Source organism: Rousettus aegyptiacus, unplaced genomic scaffold (assembly GCF_014176215.1).
Source record: "Rousettus aegyptiacus isolate mRouAeg1 unplaced genomic scaffold, mRouAeg1.p scaffold_m13_p_4, whole genome shotgun sequence".
In the NCBI taxonomy this organism is placed as follows: domain Eukaryota; kingdom Metazoa; phylum Chordata; class Mammalia; order Chiroptera; family Pteropodidae; genus Rousettus; species Rousettus aegyptiacus.
Genome location: NW_023416307.1, coordinates 108,329,983 through 108,356,941, shown reverse-complemented (window position 1 = coordinate 108,356,941; position 26,959 = coordinate 108,329,983). Strand labels below are relative to the sequence as shown.

General features: G+C 36.7%; 1 protein-coding gene across 4 annotated transcripts in view; it reads left to right on the top strand.

Annotated features, from left to right (window-relative positions):
* Window positions 1-26,959, top strand: part of PTPRG (protein tyrosine phosphatase receptor type G) — a 630,255-nt gene that overhangs the window by 360,249 nt on the left and 243,047 nt on the right. For all 4 annotated transcript variants that reach the window (XM_036220040.1, XM_036220041.1, XM_016150164.2 and 1 more), the window contains exon 4: window positions 9,852-10,000. In XM_036220040.1, the coding sequence (XP_036075933.1) occupies window positions 9,852-10,000 (149 nt within the window). The remainder of the gene's footprint in view (window positions 1-9,851; window positions 10,001-26,959) is intronic.

Below are 26,959 nucleotides of genomic sequence, written 5' to 3'. Positions count from 1 at the left end.
TATCTGCATGAGTTTATTTCTGTGCTCTAGATTCCATTCCATTGGTCTTTCCATTTGTTTTTAAGGCCAGTACCATACCTTTTGATTACTATAGCTTTGTAGTATAGTTTGGAATCAGTAAGTATGCCTCCGGCTTTGTTCTTTTTTGTCAGGATTACTTTGACTGTTCAGGATTTTTTTGTGGCTCTATAGGAATTTTAGGACTATTTTTACTACTTCCATGAAAAATGCCATTGGAATTTTGATAAGGATTGCATTAAATTTATATACCACTTTGAAGAATATTGTACTATCCACCTTTCAAGTACTCAGAAGTCACATATGGCTAGCATCCACCATATCAGGTAGCACAGATAGAGAACACTCTGTTGTTGGAAAAAGTTCTATTTGGCAGTGGAAATAAAATTCTAATCTTCTTCAAGGTTTTACTTTCTTAATATTTCTTATTGTATTAGAATGTAGATGAATGCTTTCTCATCCCTTCATGTATTGGACCATCAATTTGATCCTCCTGTAGAGATTGGATTTGGGGATCTATGAATTTGAAGCATAGTATTTTCACCATTGCTAATACAAAGAGCTGCCTCCTCCTTAAGTGTTGTCATGCAGTCTATCAGTTATAGATTGCCCGTGGAAGTAGCAGAGAATGCCTTGCTGTGCACTACTGTATGATCTGAAAATAAACATCAGGGCATTATGATACATCTCTGCCTAGTGCTACCTGGAATTCTGTTGCTGATAAAGATGTTTTTTGTATCTGATTTTTGAATTCTTATAACCCTAACCCGTTTTTAAAAAGCTCTGAGACTGGCCCACAGATGAGCTCTCTCCCTCCTCCTCCCCCTCTCCCTCTCCCTTGCTCTCTTTCAAGGATCCTTTTGTAACCAAGACTGTCACTGCACACCACTTTTAGTAATCCCTTTTGGAGCCTTGGCTGCCTGAAACACTCATGCTGGGCTAAAATTACTTTGCTATCAGCCCTTTGATCCCATTCATGTTGTGGGTCACAGAGTTGCCTTTTCTTTTAACCTAACTGGCTGCACGTGCAACTTCGGGGATCCATTTCCTTACTCCCTACCGGCAATTTTGTCTGAAATTATTCATGATTGATGCTTTTGGTTGCCTGATTTGTCCATACAATTGCTTCCTACTCACTAAGCACAGTGATTCCTGGATTTGGGCTCTTTTTCATAATGTCTCAATAAACAATTCTCATTCTTGCTTTATAAAAGGCTACTCTCTGCTATACCTTGATTCACTCACTTGAGTAGCTGCTCAGGAAAAACTTATGTATAGTAGTGTTATTTGTACACAAGTTTTCACCATCCCCTCTACATTTCCAATATAGGCTTATTGTTATAATCTTGAATTTTTCTACCAGTTGTCCTGCTTTATCTTTCAAATACTAGGGTCCTTTGGAAAACCATGGTGGGAATATTCTCCTCAGACTAACTGAATGTGGTGGTCAGGAGCATTGCTACACTGGGTATAATCAGAGCTTAGAGATGAGCACCACCTGTCAGTGCCACATTCCGGAAGCCCGCCAAAGGCAATTCACTGGGCTCTCTGATATGGTTTTCTACTTGACTTGCAATGCTTGACAGCCTTCTGAACAGATAACACATCTCATTGACAGCTTTCAGCTTGGTATCTCCAATGAAAGTTCTTAGAAGAGTGTAGGGTTCACTCAATGTAAGTTGAGTCATGACCTTAATCTTCCAGAAGCTGATGATCAATCTCCGTCACTCTGCTAACTTCCCAGAGTGATCCACAGCTTGTTGCATATCTATGAGTACATGCACTTAATTTTAGACACAGCCATCCAAATATGTTTCAGAAATTTCAGCTGTTTCAGAAATTTCAGAAGAAGCACCACTGCCACTGAGAAGAAGAAATAAATTTTTGTTCCTTCCCAGACTGTACTTGTTGCTATAAAATTCATGACTTCATACTAGATAGGCCAATATCTCATGAATAAGATGATTCTATAGGAGTGGTGTTTTAAAAATGGCAACAATTTGTAGGCAATTTTATACAAGGATGTGGAAATGTTTGTCTTTTAAAGATTTCAGTATATAGCAGTTAAGAAACTTAGATGCACAAATCAACCTATGTTGTTCTTTTTCTTTTTCTTCTTTTGATAGCACAAATCTAGAAACTTTTTTCATTCTGTAATCCTTAAAGTGCCAAGTGAATTCATAAATTTTCCAGTATTTTAGAGAAATGAAGATTTCAGTTGCTTTGCCTATTAGCATGAATCATATAAATTCAGTCAAACAATAGTATACGTACAGTACAGTGCACTGTATGTCTAGATTAAAGGTTGGGGTTAATAATATCCACAGTGTATAGTATTCATAGGGATAATATCAGGCTAAAAAAAGTATCTATCATTGTACTATAGTTGTACAAGATGTTACCATTTGGGGAAACTAAAGAAAGGGGACGCAGGACCTCTCTATTATTTCTTACGACTGTGTGTGAATCTAGAATTATTAAAAAAAAAAAAAGTTTAATTAACAAAAAGCCCCATGTCAGTAATCCACAAAGTCTGTCTTTGTTATAGTTGTTCATTTTATATCTAACTCGTCTGAATAGATGAAGAAAAGCCTTCTTTAATCATTAATTTTTAATCAACACATATTTTTCTTTCCCAAAACTCTTTCTTAAACTTGCGCTTTTAGAAAATAAATTCAGGAAGGAGAATTTATTTTTTCTGATGGAAATTTACAAGCCACTTATCAGTACAATCGACTGCCTTTTTGGATATTAACATATGAATATATAAAGTTAATATTTAAAGCAGCTTAGTACATATGGACAATAACTTTCCCATAAAACAGTTTTAATGCTTTTATCTGTCTTAACCCCTTCAGAATGTTATATATTCAATCCAGCATAATCGATAGAACAAGTTGGCTATATGTAGCCTACTTCTCAAAAGTTGTCTAAAATATCTTTACAAGACAGATAGCATCTCTCTGTTTCTTCCTGAGGAGCCATAACTGTCTTTTGTGCCAGTTCTTATTTGATTTCATCTAAAGTTATTTTCCTTTCTTTCATTTCTGTAGAATGAAAAGATAACGCATTCATCAAGAACATTTTGAGATAATCTGGCTTTTTCTAGCATTAGCTTCTAGCTAAATGATCAGAATTTAAGGCTTAGATAGTGCTTCTGATGTTTGTTAATAAGCCACAGTCTCTTATAAATTTTAACCATTCAAAGGGCTTTTTTCCCCCTACTACTTTTTCTTTTCATTCCACACCAAGAACAAGTAGTAAGTGCATTTGTCAATAATGCGTATTACTTCCGTTTAACCATTTTATATTTGCTTACTTTTTTTTTTTCTTTGCCTATATTTTCTCCTGTTTGTCTGCATATATCACAGTGTCTGGCTTAAATGATTTCAAGAAATCACTGTTTAAAATTTAAAAAGTAGATCGATGGTGAGGAAACTAGGTGTAGATAAGTAGGTCAGGAACCTCATCCCAGCATGTTACAGAGCCTATAAAATTTAGACAATGTCGAAGAGGATGCATTCACTTTATTTTACTTGACCCTTGGAACTTTTATAATACATCAGCACCCTAAGAAGCCACAGATGTAAACTAAGAAAAGAACCTCATTGTAGGCTAGTGTAAAGAGAAGTAGAAAATCTTAACACCTTCAGTCACTTCCATGCCTTAGTTCCTTGAGTGAGCTTGTAACCCTTGCACAGCGTAAAAGGACCATTAGGCTCTGCTGCTTGTTTGCCTGCAGGGTAAGGCTCCCCCAAGGGCCACACAAATGTCTGACATTAAAAGAAACTCTGTGTTCTGTTGGTCATTGCAGTTCACAGCTCAAGCTTACTATTGCCTCTCTGCTGCTCTCAGGCTTACTGTTGCCCCAGTGTTGGGTCCAAGGTTGGGGAAGCTGAAGCAAGTCTGAGACTCAGCACCTGACTGCCATTATAGGCACCTTACAGGGCTGTCAGCTGCGATCTACATGATGTGTGATTTCCTCCCAAGCTGATGGATTTGAATGCTTAGCCCCCACTCAAGAATTGATTGTTCCATACTAACATGATTGCCCAAGGGTAAGGTACATGGAAAAGCCTTTAACAATCTTGAAATTAGTAAGGAAGGTTCTAGGAAATGTGTGTGTTTTATCTTTCTATTTAGACTTTTTCTTCATATTTCTGTTCTGTTGTTGCTCCTTGTAGCTCTCTGCCAGCTTTCATTCTTTTGCTGCTTCGTTCTCTTCCGCTTTTCCTTTCTTTCTCCTCAGTGAATTTCCCTGCTGTGTGGCATGTCTCTCTCTCTCTCCCATGTTTGTCTGTTTTCACTCCCTGCTCCTAACTTTGGCCCTTCACTCTCCTTTCTTCCTTCCTTATAGCTGGCCACAGATGAGAACCAGAGTTTTTAAAGTGTTTTTATTTATTGTATTTATGGACTAGATATTTTCGTGCTGATGGTGAAAACCTGAGTATGTTCTCCTTTCAATTAAAACTTCTGTATTCCCGATCTTTTGATAAGGAGGGCCTGGGCAAGTGAAATACACAATGATTCCCCAAATATGTGTTCTTGGATTTTCCCAGTTTGCTTGATACCAAACCATTATTTTATCTTTGTTTCGTCATCTCCCATCCCCACCACAATTTTGAATGACCTTTTATAAGTGTAAATATGGGCACTGAAGATGGACTAACTGGAGGGCTTCGTTCCTGGATCACAGTTTTTCAGTTCTGAGTTTTGTTTGTGTCACCGATGAATTGGTCATTTTCTCACAAAGAGACTGCCGAGCTTTCTGATTAAAAGCATGCTGTCAGCCAAGGAGACAGATGTTTGAAAGCATCTGAGTGCGGGCATCATTTACGTTAGGCGTACCCATCGCTGACTTTGTAATACCCTGGTGCATCTCTAGTTAGCTCAAGGTTGCCTCAAAGAGAAAACTTAAATTTAATTTTTAAAAGATCCATTCTTTTGAAGGGGCATACAAAGTGTGCTTTGGCTCTACATTTTAAAATTTCCCTGTCTCAAATGTCCAAATTCTTAGGTTTCTTTATCCTAACTATTTAGTCTGCCTGAACCCTGCAATTTAAGTTGGAGCTATTTCACTGGGTCTCCTTTTGGCAAGACACACAGCAAACTTTATTTCATGTTTACTAAGCTCCTTTTCCTTTCTTTTATCCCCACAGTTCTAGCCCCTAGATTTGGGTGATAGTTTCTGGGTAGACACAAGCCTAATTTACCAATTACATAAGACAAGTGCTATTTTACACCAATAGACTTAAGTCAATTTTGAAGAGTCTTTCTTTTTTAAGGCACAGAACTGTGCCTTAAAAATTGTCATCCGTCATCTTATATAATTAAAGGGTCAACCAATCCACTTTGTTCGCCTTGTTTCATTCAGTAGAGTTAACCGAGACCCAGGATAGTCCCATGACTTGACAGTTCTTGGATATCTGAGGTTGCTCCAACTCAGCATGTCCAGTTTCTTTTTAGTAGATGACTGTACTAACCTCCTAACTTTAGTTTCTTTTGACCAGTGTTTCTTTATTCCCAGATCTTCTATACTTAGTAGTCAATTCTAATCTCTCTCTCTTTCCCTACTATACTGTTTTTCCCCCCTTCTCTGAACCTTTTCCCTTGTGGATGAAGACAGAGTGCTCACTCTGCCTGCCTCGTTCTCTAGCTTCTAGTAGTTCACTCCATGCTCTCTGAGCACTATTCACCTTGGCTTCCTATTTACTCTGCCTACCACAGGGCCTTTGCATGAGCTCCTTTCCCCCTGCTTTGTTTCCCTCTTGCCAGCACTTCCCCAAGATGGCTCCTTTAACTCTCAACTCGTGATTTCACCAGTCCTTGGTGATACCACCTCTCCTTCTTCTGTCTGGGATTGGATGCTCACCTTGTCCCTCTTGTAGGCTGACAGGGCCTATGTTTCCACTGACCATACATTCCATGAGTGTAGAAGTTGTGTCTGATTTACTTACCTTTTCTTTCCCAGCAATTATTTAGTAAATAATTGAAAAAAATAAATGCCAGTACCTACAGGGAAGTTAGTAGAAAGCTGTACTAGAGTAATGTTTCTTGACTTCCAGACCAGAGTGTTCCCTTTTTCACCAGGGATCTAAAAGTATCCCCTTGATAGATTCTGATATTGTGGGTGGTCTGGGGGTCCCACCATTATGATTCAATAATGGTAGTCTTTTCCCATCTTATAATGTTAAAAAGTGTCAGGGGTAGTGGAGGTAAGATATTAAGCAGCTCATTTTCTCCCTCATTCATTTTTATTTAACTGTTTGCACCTGATACTGTTTACTCAGATTTTGGAGTGAACATTTGTTTGGCCCAGCATTATATAGACATGTTCAGTTTAGTTTATAAACAGTTGGTGGATGTCCTACAAAGAATGACATGAGTGCCAGGTACTCAGTCATCCCTCCAAACTCAGGAGAAAACTGATTCCACATCCATGGTGTGACTTTTACCTGCCCTTGCCCCGTACACAGCATTTTTACTTGGTGGGTGCCCCAAATGCAGGTGGAATTTGTGAAAGCTATGGCTTCTCTCCCTAGGATAATAATGTTTATAAGCAACACTCACACAATGCAGTCTTTATGCTATCATGTCCTGTATGGATTACTATTCTGTGCATTCTTCCTATGTCAGCCCTTGTGATCTCAAAGCAAACCTGTGGAGTTGCTGTTGTTTTACTCCAATTTTATAGAACAGGACCTGAGGCACCAAGGAGAGTAGTAACTTTTTCACTGCTGAACAGTGGCCAGTCGAGACTCAGATTCAAAGTTACCAGCTGTAGAATCCCAATTGTCACCTTATTCAGATTAAAATTCATTTACTTAGTATTCTGGTATTATTTACTTAATGTTTTCTTTCATTGACTCACTTTACTTTAAATAAATTGATTTTAAAAGAAACTTTTTTTCAACACCATACTGAGAAAAACCTGTGCTATTTGACATGGATAGACTTACGTAAAAAAAATATGTCTCTAATCTATGAAAATAAATCATTACCAAAGTTACTAAATGCTAGCATAAGATTAATTCTTGGGTAAAAAGGGAAAATGAATATCAGGCTAGCGAGGAGGGCATATTAGTACCTAATTGAAATTGTATTATTCTTTGTTACCAAAGGATAGAATAATCAAGAAAAGGAAATAATCATTTTTCTCTGCGTTTTAGTGAACTCAAAGCGTTTACTCAACACTTAAGATCCCCTCCCAAGTGTTTGGGCCACATGTACCCTCCCTGGCTGTTGTCTCTTTCCAATACACTCTTTCCTTTGTGGGAAAAACAATATTGCTTCAAAATTGAACTCTATCTGAAAATGGAATGCTATACCTGTGTGGTTGCTCTTCTCTGCTGTGCATGAGCTTTGTCTCCATGTCTCTAAAAATGTGTTTGACAATAACTGCCATTGAATGTGTACATGCTGAGTTTCTTGGCACTGTGTTAAATGCTTTCTGTGTGTTATTTCCTTTAGGTGTCAAAACAGCCTTGCCAGATAGGCACCATTTGAACAGTAGTGGAAACCAAGGCACAGAGAAGTAGAGTAACTTGCCCAGGATCACACCACTGCCATGTGACAGAATGGGATTCTAACTTGGATCTAACTCATCTGCTGAGCTCATGGCTCTTAATGCATGTTGTGTTCTGCAGTGACCACCTCTGATGCATTTTATTTTGAAACAGAGCAGTGTTATTTCATGATTTCTAGGAAAGGTCTCTCTTCCCAGTTTTATATGTAAACAAAAATATAAGCTACTTTTGAAAAGGGGGCATGTACATGTAGCATGCTATGTGCCTTAGTGAGAAATACTGTAAAATGAAAAATGAGATGAATGTTTCAGATTTTATGGTTTCCTAATTATGCTTTTAATTATTCATATAAAACAAGTAAAATGACCCCTAACAGAGAAATAAATGATATAGGTAAAATCAAATATTTATAAGAGACTGTGTGCCCCTGGGTGTGTTGTAACAGATGTACTCAAAACGATTTGCTTTTGTCCTTTGGATATAAAATATTATATATAGAATTTATAACAGGCTGAGAGCGATCAATGGTATTTAAGATACTACTATGCTAATTTATAGCTATTTTGGCTTTAGAACTAAAGAGATATGATTATTTTAATGCAGTAGTTTATGTTCTAAAATATGTCATATTTTAGAAATCACCAAATGATGTCCCCCTTCTTGTTTCTGTATTTTCTAATGGTTGGGAAAAAATGAAAAGGAAAGTAGTATTCCATTACACTTAGATTATATTCAGATGTCAGTGTGGATAAACAAATTTTATGCAACATAACCTGACCCATTCACTTATATGTATTGTGTTTGGCGGCTTCTGTGCTACAAAGACTACATCGAGTAGTTACAATAGGACCATTGGGCTCACAACGCCTTAGCTATTTACTACCTCAGTCTTCACAGAATAAGTTTTCCAACCCTTATGCAAAAACTTGCCTAGCACACAGTGAAGGTGAGACAGAGCTGTAGCTAGCATGTTTAATCAGCATAAAAAAAAAAAAAACCTTACTTTTACTTTATTTTATCCTTTAATTTGCTCTACTAATTGAACATTTATTTTATATTTTTCAGAGGTTCAGGAAAACTGTCTTTTGAGTCCAATAAAAGGGATTTATATGAGCAGGGTTTTTTCACTTGCTTTGAATGCTCTCTTTATATAAAGAAATGCTGAAAATTATTGCATTGTTTTAGAAATAGGTTAATAGTCCTTATCTTTTATAGAGGCCTAATCTTCATGCAGGATTTCTCTCTAAAACTTGAACCAGATTTCTTTAGGAAGAGGAGACCATGAGGATGGGAGAGTTTTCCTTGGCTTCAGTAAGCTTGGCTTTTGATCACAAACGATTCATTATATTGGTTGGCATCTTACATTTAGTTAGCAACCAATAAGTGTTGAATGCATGAGTTCACTTTAGAAAACAAAAAAAGTGGGGTTATCACTTATAAAATAAAATGCTTTTTATGCATTTGGAGATTGCATTCCTCTTGGAAAAAATAATTTGTTAGTATAAGTCTGAGTTATTTGTTCTCAATTTCTCTTTTCCTTGTTTCAAGGAAGAGGGGTATGTTCTTGAAATTTAGGCTTTGAATTGATTGAGGTTCCCTGTGGACATTATGGACATTCTTTTGTGTTCTTTACAATGGGCTAAGGGAATTTTCTTATATTTTGAAATGAATACAAACAATAAAATAAATCTAGTTATATTTAATCATTCGATTGACTTAATGAGTAGACTTTTCAGTGTACTTTCCTGGTCACCATTGTCAGCTATGATGAATGCAGTACCCAGTCCTGGGTGTGTTCTCTCTGCCGTTGCCTTAATTTTGGAAGAACCTGCGCATTTTATTTTCTGATATCTTGCCTAAATTTTCTGATTAAAGAAATGTGCCTCTCACATCTGGCTTATCATATATATTTCCCATCTCATTCCAGACCTTAAATCTTGGGGTAGTCCCAGGAATCTCGCTCTCTAGATAATTTTGGTCATCCAGCAGATTTAGGAGACTGCTTCAAAGTGACTTACTCTGTCATTGTCTCCAGTTTTTTTCTATCAGTTAAATGGATAAGAAATTCTGAGACCATTCCTTGGGAATTTTCATGATTTAGAGTCACTGGTTCTTGCCTGAGTACACTCTATATCTAAAATGTGCTAATTTATTCAGACTCATTGTTTTTGACTTTTTTTAAAACAGGTGTGTGAGAGGAAATAATTCATATCATGTAATTGTGAACTTTATTGGAAGCAACAGAAGAAATCTTTCCAGTTTGGTTTTGAAACTCAATTTGTTTCTCTCCCCTTCCATTTTAAACAGTTGCCATCCTTCTAAAAGATGACTATTTTGTCAGTGGCGCTGGCTTGCCTGGCAGATTCAAAGCCGAGAAGGTGGAATTTCACTGGGGCCATAGCAATGGCTCTGCGGGCTCTGAACACAGCATCAATGGCAGGCGGTTTCCTGTTGAGGTAAGAGAAACTCGAAACTTAAGATGTCAAAGTGTAGCCCTGCTTTGGATCTTTACATGAATGAGTCGCTTTGTCTTTACTCCCAGTCAGTCATTTTGCAAATCAAACAATGTACTGTCTCTACCCTTGTTTGTGTAAATATTTTATGTACAGCATGACAGGTGAATATCCATTCTCAAGTTTCTCATTTTGTTTAACTGGAGAAGTGAGTAGGCGTCACTGGTGTCATGGTTTGAGTAGATGTCACCTCCAATCAATGATTTTCAACCATTTGTTTCATTTGACACAGTTTCTTTTCCCTGTTGATTTTTGGAACTCTTCTTTTTAAAGGTGAAATTCTGTATGAAACTCGGGTGACTTCATTTTAATTCTTTAGGAAAGAAAAAAAATTAGTTGATATATGAAGAACAGTCTCAGAATCATCTCTCAGTAGGGAAGCTGTTTTAAGGTTTGTTTACTTCTGTCAGCTGTTGAAAAAGAGCCTGTGAACTTCGCTGGGATCAAGAGTGACATTTTACCTCACCTAAGTCGGTTTTCAGAAAGATTCATGGTGAAAGGTATGGGTGTAGTAGGTTGTGTGTGTCTTTTTGGTGAGGAAGGAAGGGGGAAGGAACGAGTCACCATAATCCTTTATTAATGTTGGATGGGGACAGAACAGCCCTTCTGTTAATTGCTAACCTTATTTTTACCTTTAATCATGATTAAGATGTGAATATTCTTTTGTTGGGATAAACATGTTTGTTGGTTGTTTGATTCTCCAGGTGGTAAGCTTTACAAGTTTGTGGAAGAACTGAATGGTTGTGCATTCAAGCCAATGGCTAGACTCAAATATGGAAGGACAACTCTTAGTGTTTTATAATTTTTATTAAATAATGACCTATTTTGATAACCTGATGAACACTCGAGACCCCCCCCATAAAGAAAATAAATGTTTGTATGCACACATTTACCCATAACTTATAGGATTTCATCACTCACCCTAGTTCCTCAAGCCCATTTATGGCCTCTTTAGTTGTCCTTGAACCTTTGATCAAGAACTCTATAAGTAGTTTGTTTATAGATACCTTTATTCATGTATAGATTTCTTTCTTATCTGTAATTGCTAAAGGAACCAGAGGTAACTACTCTGAGAAAATACTTCATGTTTTTTTCTTGTTTAGCTGAGGAATTGTTTGAAAATTCTTCCTGTATTAAGATTCATCTATCTGTGGGACTTCCTGTACTATTCATACTAATTATGTCTCATGAGTAGTGTTTCTACTAAATGGGCTCTGCTTCTCCCTTTAAATTGAATGAATGAATCATTTCTTAGAAGTCTTAGCTTTATTTGTATTTGGGAAACTTGATTCTTAGAAGCAAGATTACATCACATTTTTAAGTTTGGGTTTTCCCTTCCGTTCTTGCTGTCGGGTTCCCACGGGCAGTGTGAGTTGAAGGGATAGTTTGTATCCTGCGAGCTTTGCACTAATGCCTCTTTATTTTAGAATAGGGTTGCCTTTTGTTCAGTTAATGTTGTTTTGGACAAAAGATGTGCTTGAAAGATTGAAAACTTATTTTTGGCAGCTGCCTTGGAAAAGAAGGACTCTGGTGCTAGGATCTAGGAACTTCTGCCTCATTCCTAATCACATCCCTTCATGCCAAGGCGGGCCTGTCTCCTATTTGATTTTGGAGAAATGCATAGACTAGATGCATAGTCTTTTAGAAACATTACTTTAAATGAATATTTTGGTTTTCTTTTATTCAAAGAGTGCCATGAAATCCAGAAGCTAATGAGAAACGGCAACTACAATGCCCAGACTTATTGTTTGTCTAAGTTGTTTAAATTTATTTCTTTTAGGTAATATCAGATGGAAAAGCTGCCTGTATTAATTGGGTTCTCATCCAAGCCCATTTGGTTCATAACTTTTTTAAAAATGTGATAAATATCTTAAATTACTTAGTGGATATACTTAGAGGAACTTGAATTTCGAAGATCAAAGGTAACAGGATCAAATTTAACTTTAAAATATGCACATAAAAGTTGCTCACTTTTACCCAAAACATGACCATAATATTTTATGTTAAATTGTTTAATTTGGACTCTTTTTATCAATACTAGCTCTTCCTGAAACTTTTGCACCATTCGGACATCCTACACTTGATTTTTTTCTTTCCATATAACTACATTGTTTTCCAAGTAATTAAAGTAAAAGTAAGAAAATGTTGATGTATGAAGTAGTAATTTATTAGCATTAAGGACATTATTTATTTGTCTTGTATGCAGTGTCAGAGAAAAGTCATTGTTGGCGATTACACTGAGATTGGAAGAATATAGCATTGTTTTCAACCGGAGATAATGTTCCCTACACCTCCCAGGGGACATGAGGCATTGTCTGGGTTCATATTTGGTTGCCATTACTGTGAGCAATGGAATGCTACTAACATATAATGGGTGTGGCCAGAGATGCTGCTAAACATCCCAATTCATAGTATGATCCCCATGACAAAGAATTATCGTACCCAAAATGTCACTGTTATGAGACTCTGGATTAGAGAAAGCAGTATGTTTAGTAGAATCAAGCCTTCCTTTACATCATTTCAAGTACATTTGGATAATGAGGACTCATTGCTTGAGATGTTCCAATCCCTTGTGGTTTTTAGAGAGGAAATATACTTTGTGTTATGGGTAAGAGCATCCTGGTTTTTATAGATTCCTTTTGAAATAAAGTCACGATATTGGATATTTCATCAGCTGCCTCAGTGCTTCAGCTCTGCAGGTGGAATTTTAAACATATGCCCACAAGAATTTGGATCTGCTCCCTGAGGGTAAATTGCAATAAACCCAATTTTGTAAGTTTTGCTGCTTCCCAGGAATTCTTTGAGGTCATCTACAGCTTTGTACACATCCAGAAATTAGACCTCTCCACATTTTCCTGGCCGAAATCCTAGACTTGGTCTTGTAGTTCCTACACTTAAAAACATCCAGTCTAATAGAAAAATAAATGTCCTTGTAAAAACAAAACCAGAGCCCTTCAATAGCCAGCATTCTTTACAGCTCAGTTAAAGTTAGGAAAGAAAATCAGAATCAGATTACAGTGCCATGCCTAGGAGACTAGACCTGATTTGGATCCCTAGAAGTCCTCATCTCCTTTTATTCATCTTTATTCCTTGCCTAGCAACAGTTTGTTCTTGAGTGCCTTTTGTCGAGTAGGTGCTGGGTTATGGAAGGTAAACTGGAAGGACAGAGTCCCTACCTTTAAGGTAGTTACAATTTAGTCACAACACAGAAATTGAAAAAGCAATCACATAAATAACTGTGTAATATCAGTTGTGATATAGTCTCTGAATGGGAAGGACGTTTTGTCACAAGGTGGAAGAGCTCTATGGAGACAGATGTTTATTAAAATATGAGATACTTATTAAGCAATGTTTATTAAGATGGAAGAGATGAATTGGAGAATGCCTGTAGAATAGCAATATGCAGAGGCCCTGAGGTAGGTGCTACTTGGTAAGTTTAAGGAGTAAAGAGAGATCAGTGGGGATTTTGGTAGGCCCTCTCCCAAATGTCCCTGAAACCTGTGAATATATTACTTTATTGATAAAACGGACCTTGCTGATATGATTCAGCATCCTTAAAGTCAAAAGGGGAAAGATATACTATTGATGTAAACAGTACTATCAGAGTATCCTGCTCTAGTTCTTCCATGGCTACTAAACTTTGTGTTATCTATCACAGTTATTAAAGACAGTTTCTATTCTGTCTTAAATGTTCTCCCTATCCCATACTCATTCCCTGTTCTGCGATAGGTAACTTAAATAAATGTTCATGTAACACTAATAGGGATCGAATCATGCAGTGTTTCCACTAATAACTGAAGTTGGAGTTAATGCAAAGAGAAATCTCTAGGTAAAACCTCTGAGAGGTCCATTAAAGTGCAGGTTCATTGCATGCTCGTTGTCTAAGGTAATTAAAATCTTGTTTATTACAATAACAGATCGCAGGAGTTGTTGATTCACACTTACTGGTGCTTTATGAGTTGGTCTTCAATAAGCTTAAATGATCCAAATTGATTGTGTGTGCCCTTTCCAGTGAAACTCACAGCTGGTTCATTTCAGATCTGGTTAGAGCATCTTAGCAAGCAAATAGAGACAAAGCATTTTCCCTGATATATACCACGTACAGATTACCATATGGTACAGTTCTATAATCCTGTAGCTGAAACCCTTGAGGCCAGATGTTTTAAAATTCAGAATCTCTTTTTTGGAAAGGTATTATGTGCATGTGTCATATTTATTACGGAAGACATGTAATAGGATCTGGGACTATACCCCTTGAATATGTTAATATTTCTGCAGCATGCAAATGAACATTTACTCTAAGTAAGAAATATCAATATTCTAAATAGCTTTGCATCTCTTCACATCAGGTTTCACCACCAAATTACTTTTTGCACCAATATCATAAATAACAACAATAACAAAACACCTTTGGTCTTAGAAGCTTTTTAGATTTCACAATCACTGATAAAGGATTTATGGACCTGTGTTTTAAAAACTGGTTCCTTAGCATGGCATCACTGACTTATGTCCCAAGAGCAAGGGTGAGTTACAACCGTGACACAAGCACATTGATTTGTCTACATGATATGCTAGCTATATCCAGGTGCTACTCTCATCTTCCTCCCAGCTTTGTTGTGGTGTTACACAAAATTCTTAGTCAAAATTAAGGTTTGTCCAGTGACAAGAAGTTGCTAGTCTTAGGCTGACCTCGTTCTGTGATTCATTTCCATTTTAACCTGCATCTTGGCTCTGCAGTTACAGTCAGTATCCATGTCTTTGGGTATATTATCTTGACCTCCTCTTGTTTTCTCCCTGCCTACGCAGCTCCTGTCTTCTTGCCTAGAGTAATAATTTGCCTTTCCTTTTGTGAAATGGATCTCGGTTCTTCCCATGCTTCTGTTACGTTCTGGTTAGATGGTTATCTTGCTTTGGACTCCTAGATTGTGTCCCAGGTGACTTGCATCTGCTTTCCTTCTCCCAGGTTGAATTCATGCACTGTGACTCACACAAAAGTGTCACACAGTGTCACCCTCTGCACACTCATGCCACCATGGCAAGCTACTACACAAATCACATGTGGACCAATTCAGCCAGAGACTGGACCTCCACGTTGATCCCTGGTTTCGGTGGCCTGATATTCTGAGCATGGACTAAATGTTCTGTTTGGCTACCATTCCTTTATGTATACCTTCTTTAATGCTGGAAATAAATTTAGACACATGAAATTCCATCTCAAGGTTTTTTTTTGTAAATTGGTCTGCTAAAGGCTTGTAAGAGTCCTCTGTTGAGGAAATCTATTTAACTCAGATTTTTCCAAGCTTAAATGATCACTGTATCTCTCTTAGTTTAATGTAAATTAGTAATATCAGTCTTTTGGAAATGAGGCTTATGACTTTCTTTTCCTTTAGTCCGGATTCCTTAAGAAATGGAGTCCTGTTCAATTAAATGTTTTCAGAGGATACCGATGATGATTTGGATTTTCATTATCTTGAAAATTATAAAACCAGATTGACTCGTTCGCAAAACAATTGTTTAGTGTCTTTTGGAACTTGATATTATCTTGCTTTGTCATTAGAGAGAATTATCATTAAAGAGAACAATCATTGAAGGAAGTCTGAGCACTTTCTATTAAAAATAACTTTTGAAGTATCATACAGTTTATTTTGCCCTGCCTTGTCCTTTACTTACATTCCTGGAATTGTTACAGGTTTTCTTAAACACTGATTTGTTCATAGAGAGACCTTTATCAATGGAGCTCAAGACAGTGCCTGTTCTCCTTGTCCTGCCCTCTCATGGAACGCTGGAAGTGACAGAGAGATTGCTCTGCAGCCATCTGGTGTTTGCTGTTCTGTGGTGTAGCCCGTCGTGTTTACCTCTGTAGTGACGACCATCAAATGGCAAGGGAATTGGTTGAAATTTAATTAATGACTTCATTGAAAGAAAGATTCCATTTTAGAGCAGGATGTTTCATCCTTGACTAGTGAAATATTTAATTTCCATCTGGCTGATCTTTTTTATGTGTATGTCCTGTGTTAAGAAGAACATTTAAGGAGGCCCTGGTACTTAAAGTATGCTCGGTGGAGAAGTTAATGCTTGGTTGTACAAAGCTGGAGAACAGGTTTTGTGAGGTAAAAGCAACTTTGGTCCCCAACGTGGTAAATCTCTGTGATGTCTGACAGTCCTCATCACGCACAGTCCTCCTTAGATGTGAACTTGACTCAGTGCTGTTTGCTGGTGTGTCGCCAACATGTGACACGCTGATAATTGATTATATCATACTGAGAATCACAGACAAGCAGATAATGCTTTCTAAAATGAAACTCGGTTAAATTGGAGATATTCTCAACATAGAAAGTTGACTCCAGGGGGCCCTCAGACAACCAAAGGGAAGGCTTATAGTGGCAGGGATGGTGTTGCAGTGGTACTGGTGGTTGTAACTGTCATGAGAATACTGTAGACACCATTTAATAAGCATTACCTGTGTCAGGAACATTTCAGATGTTACCTCGTTTAATTTTCTTACCAGCTTTTTGAGAGAGGTGCACGTCTTAAAATGGGACAGCTGACTTCTGGGAAGGTAATTAGCTTGGCTGAGGTTTCCTGTTAGTACTCCGGAATTTAGGCTCCAGTGTCTCCAAAACCTGAACCAGCATTCTTTTTGTTTGATGTCATTTCATTGTTTTTCTTGTCATCGCTTTAAGTTGCTTTAGAATCACTAATGCATTGGAAATAATTATGTTGGAATCTTAACTGCTATTTATTGTATAGCAGGAAAGAAAAAAAACAATGGGTTTCAATTGTTAGAGATGGTTGAACTAGTAGTAAAACATACAAAGAGGAGAGGAAAAGGGAATAGAAAGTGCTATCAGCTCTTTGACTAGAGATATCTGTAGAAAACGCTACATATTTATCTGTATTGACGACTGCATTCTATTTTTAATCACATAGACCAACACTGATAAAAAATACGTGAGCCATATGTTGTAATTAAAATTTTTTGGTAGCCACATTAAAAGTGGTAAAAAGAAGCAAGTGATTTTATTTGATTATAATAATCTATTTTATATAATTTATATAATAATTATAAAATCAAGTAATTGATTTTAATAATCTATACCCTAATACACAGAAATATTACTGATTCGACATGTAATCAATATCAACATTTATTACTGAGCTATTTCACATTTTTTGTGGTATCTTTGAACTGTGCTGTGTGTTTCACACTACAGCACATTGTGATTCCTCCTGGCCACATGGTGCATGCTCAATAGCTATGCAGCCAGTGGCTACTACACTGATATATGAAGACTTAGGGGTTCCAGACCATACCCAAAGAATTTAGAGAATAAACTCACCAAAAGACTAATATTCTTTAGAAGAAATTTTTGTGCTAACTTTGTGGTAATTGTCACACTTTTCTCATCCAATGAAGAAATATATAGAGTAGTTCGGTTTTGACATGGTTGTTGAAAAGCCTTTACCTAGATGTTGTATAGATTTTATTCTTTATAAGCTTTAAGTTTTTATTATTTATTTACCATTTGTTCCTGGGCTTTGAACAGTATTCTTCTCAGAATCTATTTCCAAGCTGAGAAACTCATAAAGCTGGCTAGAGAATCCTTTGTGCACTGAAGGTGGAGACCTGGGGCGGCCAGATCATGTGTATTGTAAGTTCGAGTCAAGGGGATTTATTATGGGCATATGGCTCAGAAACGCCCCTGCCCCCCCCCCTTTTTTGGTCCTGTCAAAATTTGAGCAGGAAGATTTCAAGCCATTTTAAATCTAAAGACTTTCGCAAGTTCTTTAGTGTCACCGTCACTCAAAAAAGGACAGTCAGAAAGATTTATAAGGAATAGAAAGGAGCCAAGATTGAAAGAAAGTCTATTTCCTCTCTCCCCTTTAAGTCTCTGCATAGAATGTCATTGCATCCCCCGTGAATGGAATGGAAGAAATTGCTAAAGCATCCTTCTCCAGATTGCATGGCCTGACACTGTGTTGAGCACAGATATTGCTCTGGGTACATTTACTGTGGTATACAGAGACCAGCTGGGCAAATTCACCAAAACCCTATTTTATTTAAAAATACAAATTTCATCTCTTGTATGTTTGAGGATATCTTAGAAGACAGGGCTTTAAAACTTAGGTTAATACATGAAAGTTATCTGGGTTAATAGTAAATAACTTCTAAATCCCAACTCTTACTATTCAGGTAGAGCTATGATTTCTGAATCTCCCTATTAAAACCTTTACTGCACTGATTTATAAAGTTTAGTATTTCCAGGAATATTTTTAGTTGAGGCCTCAGTGTTCACCCCAAGGCTTGAAGTGAAACAAAATTTGTTCCGTAATTTTCTGACATTTCTCAGCCTGCCTTTGAATTTGTTTCTCTCTCCCTCCTTCATTCTCTCTCTTTTTTTTTTATCACCTTATTTATTTATATTTAGTTATTGGCAGTGTACATTAGGGCTGAAATATAACTATACATAGTCAGCCCCTTAGAAAAATTTGTTCCTGGTATATTTTCTGGAATCTTGTTAGTCAGTTTAAATGTTCTATGTAAAAAAGAGATCTGTGGTCAGATGTATTTAGGAAATGATTCATAATATGTCTTTCTCTTATAGCGTGATAATGGGCTAACAGTAAAATTCTTGAGAAACATTCTAGTACAGATACCTGCTTAATTTTCACTTAGCCAGGAATCTTCCAAACTCCACTGGCCATGGAACTCTTTTTATTTGTATATCCTGAGAGACTAATGATGAGGAAAATATGCAAGGGAAATGCTACCCCAAGTAGTACAATACAGAGCCCTTTTCCATGTCCTAAAGCTATGTAAAATATTTAAATTACTTTCTTATACTGGTCTCCAGTTTCTAAATTATCAACAGTATTTGCTCATTCAGTTGATAACAGAGCCTTCTCTGTGTGGGGCACAAAGTGCCCTGGCCTCAAAGGGCTTTTATTTCAGCAAATGTTAAGTCCCTGGGGCAGAGACTGGCTTGGCCTGTTAGAGCAAGCAAGGGGCCAGAGTGATAGGAATGCGGTTAGCAAAGCAGTCAAGGTTCTGCTGATATGAGGCCTTGTGGACCGTGGGAAGCTCTGTGGCTTTTACTTAAGTGGGGAATTGGAAGCCCTTGGAATGTTCTCAGCAGAGGAGTGACATTATCTGGCTTATATTTTAGAAAAATCCCTCTGGCCGCGCTTAGCACCTGTGGACACTGAAATCAGAAAACATAATATTTCAAAAGAGATCATGGTGGCTGGGGGCCAGAGGTGGCCACAGTGAGAAGAGACTGGATTCTGATTGTTTCGAGGGAAGTACGTGCTAATCAAGGGAGATATGGTAGTAATATTATCTAAGGTGCTAAAGTTTGTATTTCTTCATTTAAAAAAAAGCAAAATGAGGAGAGGAAATTATAGAAAACTAAGCAATCTATAATATTTTATAGCATTTAATTCAGTTTTTATATTCCTATTAAATATTCGTTTATATATAGCATAATATTTAGAATTTATTTGTGTAATATACATTACCTATTTTCATAACATAATATGTTATACACAGAAGAAGAGTGTAACATTGCAGAGTGACTAAACATAATGCTAATGAAACAAACTCCCTTGTCAAAGGCTTAATTCGAGTTAATAGATGTAGAGTGCTTTGAGCAGGACCTGGCATATTCTAAGTTTATCAGTGTGAGCCATTAGTTTTATGTCTGTATTTGCTCGTTACATTAGGCAGCAGATCCTCAGTTCATCCATTTCTTTTCTTTTCCACTATTTGCACTCTTTTTCAAGCCAGTCTTCATCACTGTAGACTCCTAAAACATTTCTCTTGCCCCACAATCCACTTCTTATCCAGGAACCAAAAGTGTTCTTTTAAATATGTAAATTGCATTATATTTTTTCTTCGCTTGAAATTTTCCATGGTTTTCCAGTCCCGTGTTGAGTAAATTCAAAGATCCCACCTTACCTTACAAAGCCCTCCTTGATCTGGCTCCTAACTCTGCCACTACCGACGTTCCCCACCTTGTTTTCACTGGCCGTTTCCTCCATCCAGAATGTTGTCTCCCTGATGTTTCCTTCTTGTGGCTCATTCCATTCCAAGTCCTACCCATTATAACATTGTATGCTCTCTTCCTTTCCAACTCAATCGGTTTCCTTTTATCACTCAGTTTCATTTTCATCTTATCACCCATCACTTTTTGAAATGACTTACTGATTTGTTTACTTGTTTGTTAACTCACCTCCTTCTCCCACACACATACACTGCATGTAAGCTTCTGGAGGAGAGAGGGGTCTCTCTGTCTTGTTCACTGCTGAGTCCTGGCTGCTGATAGATTCAGTCCCAGAAAAGGTTAAGCAGTAATGCGTATTAAGAACTCACTTTCTCGTGTTCTGTCTTCATCTCATTTGTTGTCTCAGTGATTTAAAAGATGAGGAACTCCAATCCCTGAGAATGAAAAGTTGTAATTCACTCATAAAAGGGATGTTTAAAGAAGCAAATCCTCCTCTAAAAACTACCCCTTGTATTAAGGATGTGAAAGACCCAAATAAATTAGTTACTCCCAAACAAACACATTCATTCTGTTGCCTCATGCTGTGAGGCTGAGGTTTAGTCATGCAACTCACAAAATGATCCTTTTAAGGTCTGTTCTTCCAGAGTGTAGCTTATATTAACAACCCTTATATCTGCATATCAAGCCAGATTGTTCCAATTAGTCAATGAAGTCCAGGTTTTTGAGAGCTGTTAATATGTACACAAACAATTACTTTAGCAGAGTTAAAAGACCTGCGTTTGGGAATTTTAGATTGAGATTATCGGTTTAATTCAATTGCTAAGGCAGTAGCCATGCTAATTGCTGTATTTCTCTGAAGGTTCATTCACTAGAATTTCTCCAGTTCCAAAGAATAATGGAGTTGCCAGGTTCTTCTCCTGTGCCCCAGCCTCACTCCATTCCAGACAGTGCCTTCCTCAGTATTTATTGAGAACCGGGCATTGCAATACACATTGGGAATTTCCTAGTGAACAAGACAAATAAGCATCTTGACTTCATGGTACCTAAGAGGCCGGCAAAGTGACTCTTAATCAGAATTTACATAAAAATCAAGTGGGCAAATTTTTTTTATTTCCCAAACCAAATTGAAGTAATTTTTGCACATTCCTTAATACTGGTAAAAATGAAAGAACAAAACAGAACAAAAATCCTCTATTAATATTTTTTTCCCATATTCAAACGAAATGCTGTGTATCCTTAACATGAATACTATGCCTCTCTACTCTGCTCATTCTCACTATTTCCTTTCCAAAGTTTACTAGAATCTCATGATATAAGTAGGAAGTAGATTTGGAGTCGAATAATAGGTGATTATAGACTCTGGGGGTGTTTCTCCCCTCTGCCCAGTAGACCAGTGTCTTTGAATGATCGAGGGCCACCAAATCAATCTCAGAAGTGCCTGAAACCCCAGCATTTGAGTTCAGGTATTGCTGCCTCTTCAAATGCCAATATAAGGGAAGGAGTAAAATAAAATAGTTTCCTCTTTATTAAACACATTAATAATACTCTCCTCAAATTCTGCGCCAGTGGTAGCTAGCAAAGAGCAGGGCATCACTTGGAATAAGATGTGTAGGAGGTCAACTCTGAGGGGACTCAGGGTAGGTATGGCTGGCTGACACAGTTCCCAGGGAAGAAGGAAAGCTGAGATGTGGTGAAGGCAGGTTTGGACTTGAGAGAGGAACTTTAGATTTAGAGGGAACACCGGTTTTGTCATTGGTAGGTGAGTCCACCTCATCCGGAAAGCAGATGATTGGAGTGAACAGTGGTGTGCAGATAGAGTTCGATATTTTTGAAGGGATTCTTGTGGAAGAAGGAATCAGCTTCGTTTTTGGAGGCGCAGAATGGAATGAGGACCTACAGAAGCAGACTCTAAACAAACTAGTTAGAACTTGGGGCAAAGCACCCAGGCCAGCAGCAGATGATTACCAGACGCTCATCTCTTTCACATAATTCGGGGGAGATTTTTCAAAATCTCATTCCCTCAGTCCCTCTGGGGACCTCCTGAATCAGGTATCAAGAGATAAATGTGAATTCCCCCCATAGTTCTATGAGAAGCAACTCCTGGTATAACAATAACGGAACTTAGAGTGCTCTGCAAGTATTGTGCCTTTTAATCATCGCCTATTAAAAACATCGTTTTGTGAAAACAGCAGTTAATAACCAGTATCTCTATTTTTCTGAGGTAACAATCATCCTGATAGAAATCTCAGTAGAAACTGGAGTTGTCTTGGTAGAAATCATTTAAGGAGCCTGGAGTCTGAGTTTCAGTTTCCCTTTCTGCTGTTCTGTTTTCTTCCAGTGTTTGGCAAGGGGCAGGGGAAGATAAAAGTATAGTCAGTGTCAAAGTGAATATGATCACAGCCTGCTTTATCACTTCGCATATTATGAATATTTTCCATATTTTGAAATATTCTTCACTTTCAAAATGAAATCTAATTTTTTTTACTTGTTCCTTGCTGCATTCTATAAACTTTTCACAGTAAATGCATTTTACTTTAAGATTAGGGAAGAAATAACAGAACAATGAGTCTAATTTAGTGTCATATCTGAGACCTTATTTTTTCTAAGCAGAAACAAGTAGAAAGGTAGCATATGAAAGCATAATTTTTTTTCTCAAAATACAAATGGTTTCGTAGTCTTTTGATTATCAAAGTAATATATGTTCATTATATAAAATAAGTAAATATATGAGCTAAGAAGAAAGTATGTATTTTTCCTGCACTCTTTACAAATGCCAATTTGCTGCACATAGTTTTATAGGCTCATTTCCACTTAAGAGGATGGAAGTTTTCCACTGCCAGTAAGTAATTATCCTCATCACGATGTTTAAATGCTGCCTAGCTCAGGCTTGCAGCCAGATTACTAAGGTTCAAATTTCATTGTTAGCTATGAGACTCAGGACAGCGATATAACCTGTTACTTTCTCTGTAAAGTGGTATTTAATAGTAATATCTATCTGATGAGAGTTTTTGAAGGACTTAAAAGTATAATATTAAGAACACCTCGTTTACTATCACATAGTAGGTAATCAGTAATTTTTTGCTTCTCTTCATGGTGTAGATGTGACAGCTTATTTTGGCAATTCCTTGTTAATGGCCATTTTGGCTCTTTCTGTTTTCCCCTGTTATAAACATCACAGCTATGAATAGTATAGATTTGGGAAAAACTTAGGTTCTCCAGCGATCAGCCATGTGACATGAAGGTGAAATGTAGGAAGTATCTAAAATTCTATTGTTGACATTTGGAAATATAAGCCAAAGTCAGAACTTCTGGCTTTTTCAAAAGAAGCTGGAAATCTCTTAAAAAGCCAAAATCTCCGCCTTTATGTGTATACTACCCTATTTATGTAAAACATATTGTAAAACATACTATCTTGGCCTTCACAACTTATGGGTGGACTAGAATTCGTGATCAGTTAGCCAGGATATTTAATCTCAAAGCTAAAGTTATTTGTGTTATAGCTCACTATGTTTGTCTTTACCTTCACGTGTTAAGAATGTGCAAGATGCTATATGAAGTTAATTAGTTTGATATTATATGATAATATAATTTGATGGTTTCACATATAAATTATGAAATTCTCTATAATAATACTGATTACTTTCCCCCACCAGGATGCAGAGTTCCTAATACGGAGCTAATAAACCTCTTGGAATTGCATGTGAAATTTCATATATTTAGGTGTCTTTTTATTTGGGGTATTTAGTCCTTCAGACTCGTGTTGCTTTCTGATACCTCCTTCCCTCATCCTTGACCTTCCCAAATAGTAAAGAATCTGGAGAGAAAGGAACAGATTTTTATTCTATGGGACTGATTTAATGTCTTTTACTTTTGAACATACAGAATATATAAAATTTACATGAAAACTTATTCATAACCTTGTCACGAGTCTCGTGAATTTTCTAGAGTTTTGGAGCTCACAGTGAAGTGCCTTTTCTACTAGCACCGATGGGCAGAGACTAGCTGGCCCTCTCGTCTCCTTCTATAACCTCAGTGTCAAGCACAGAAGCTTAAACATTGTAAGTGACCTATTTAATTTTTTTTTTTTTTTTTTTTTTTTTTTTGCAAAATAGAAAAATGAATCCTCTGCTCTTTACTCTGTTAATTTAGACATATGAGTCTTCCAGCTCAGGTTCACAAAAATTAGCTCACAAAATGTCTCTATCTTTTATTGAAATCTGGCTCTAGTGTCAGCACCTGGCGTACCAGAGTCAGTATTGATGGGTATTTCGTTTTGACATACTGACTGGCAGGCACAATGCTTGTCACCTTCCTTTGGCTCAGGAGAGGTTGGAAAGTTCAGCAGGTTTTACCCAACAGGCTTTGTTCAATTTAAGTAGATTACAGTGTGAACGATGGAGGTGGAGATCAAAACTGGCAGGGAGCTGGGATTTGAATAGGACCTTCAATTTATTTGACATGTCTAATGTTCTTGTGAATGGGGATAGAGCCCTGTTTTTTGGTGATAGGTAGAAAGATTGGCTCCAGAATTGATAGAGTCTTGGGTGGATTAGTAAATTGATTTGCTAAAAGCTAGAATGATATGCCTATTGGGTCTGAAATTTACCCAGCAACAGCTTAAGATAAAAAGCCTAATGGGACTAGCATTTCAAAGGTATTTTTGGATATGAGCTATATGTGACTTTTCTGTAGAACTATTATTAATACAGAAAAAAAACTATTAGTAAAAATGGGTAATTAATTTCTTGGTGACATTGTTTATTTGAAGCCTTTTATTTTTTGGCTGTTCTTTTTTTTAAAACGTTCTTCACCCTTCTTATTTCATGTTTATTAAATAATATAAATAAATTCAAAACAAAATGAACTCATTACTTAGGGATATGCTCCACTAATTAATTAAATTTAACCTCAAAGGCTGCCATTTAACTGTATTGATACATATGTTCTGGTTAAATTACCTATCCTAAATAGTTTAACAAAACCAAAAAAAAAAAACCTGTTATCTGTTCAGTAAATTATACTTCTATGTTATACTTACACATAACACTGAATCAACATAAAATACATAAATATATTAATAAGATATTGAGGTTTTTATCTTTATGGTCCTGACAAAAACATCAGGAAATCAGGACATTTCCTTGACTAAACATGGGCCTGATCAAAAACAGAATTATGACAACATTTACCTCAACTGTTCATTAGCACTACTAATACAAGTGTGTATTTCCCCAGCATGCATCCATTTGGACATTTTGGCCAAATACCCCTGTCTCTTCCAGTTCTCTTTATACATCTTCTTGCTGGAATTTCTCCAGCCATTTTTCTTCTAAAGCTATTAGTAAGCGCTCTATCTAGTTTGGAATATTTCTTATTATTATGCATTTCTTCAAGTATTTTTTTAAATATGTATTTCTTCCCTCCATCAATCTTATTTACCTCTGTAAGTAATCAAACAAAAATAATTTTCAGGCACAATTAACAAAAATGACTAAACTTTCTGAAATTTAAATGTATGTAAAATCCACCTTTTTTACTGACATGGAAACCCAAAGAGACAGATTGTTCTGAGATCGTAGGGCCAGCATTGGCAATGCCAAGTCTTGAATGCCAAGTAGGTTAAAATCTGCTTTCCTAGTCTAAGGTAAAGGTTAGAAGAGGTACTTGTTTTTTAGAACATTGTAAAACCTGGATAAATGTAAGGTTTATCAAAAATACTAACAGGATTATGAGATAGTATTACTAATCTTTTAGTAATAGTATTATTAACTATATTTCTGTTGGGGAATAATTGAGTCTTCAATGAAAGGCTTATCTTAGGACATCAAGCTGTTTTCTCAGATATCAAGAAGTTCAAAGAAGTCTAACTTTGGTCATTATTGGAAAGACAAATGAAATAGGGATGTTTTTAGAGTGTCTGTTTAGTGGTTACCAATCACTTTCATCCTTTTCCAAGTACTTTTTGCCTAAATTCAGTATGTACTTTATTTTAATTCAACCTGGTGTTAGTAACGAATGTGCATTTCTTTTTCTATCAAGACTTATTACTGATTCCCCCACTTTTCCATGTAATTTATTTTGGCAATAGCTATGACAAAAGTCCACTACTTTATCTTTGTGGTGTTTTTGCCAGGAAAAAAAAAAGAGTATATTGCATATGCTTTTTTTAATGCCGGGGAACTTCAAAAGAACATTTGGCTGTGTTACTATCATTGACTACGTTCGATTTTCCATTCCATCAAACTTAGGTAGAGATGGAAAGGGTAGTAGACTCAAGTTGGAGTTGATCTGAATTTCATTAGCTGTGTGTGGATTTTCCAGTTTATTTACTTACTTCTCTATGAACTCTTTTTGGCCATTTCACCACTTGTTACCATATCTATCAGGTAAGTATCTGAAGGAAAGTAAAAAGTTTTGGACACAAGCTTTTCTTCTCTAACTCCTAACATATTATCTGACAAAAACTGATCAGTTAATGAATGAATTTAAACTTAGTAGATCTGATAAATGCTTTAGACTTAAATTCATATTCCTGGATTTAGGATCATGAATAAGCCTTTGTTTTGTTTTTCAACGTGAGACTTTCCAGTTTGCCAGTATCAGATAATGGGAAGTTATTCCACAGTAATAATCTATATTTAAAAGCAAGTTGTTATCTCTGTCATTTTAACCTAATGTATCTTCCTGGAGGGTGAAAATCCTGCTTATGACCCCAATTAGAATGAAGATGTTTATGTAATAAGCTGGAAGTTAAACCAGAAGGTTTTCGAATGTGGGCAGTGAAGTCAGTTACACACTAACAAGGAGTGGGATGAAGAACTAAAAATTTTTAATATGTGGTGTCTTAGCTGTCACTACCCACCTCTGTGCTTAAGAGAAGAACTTATTGTTAAAAAAA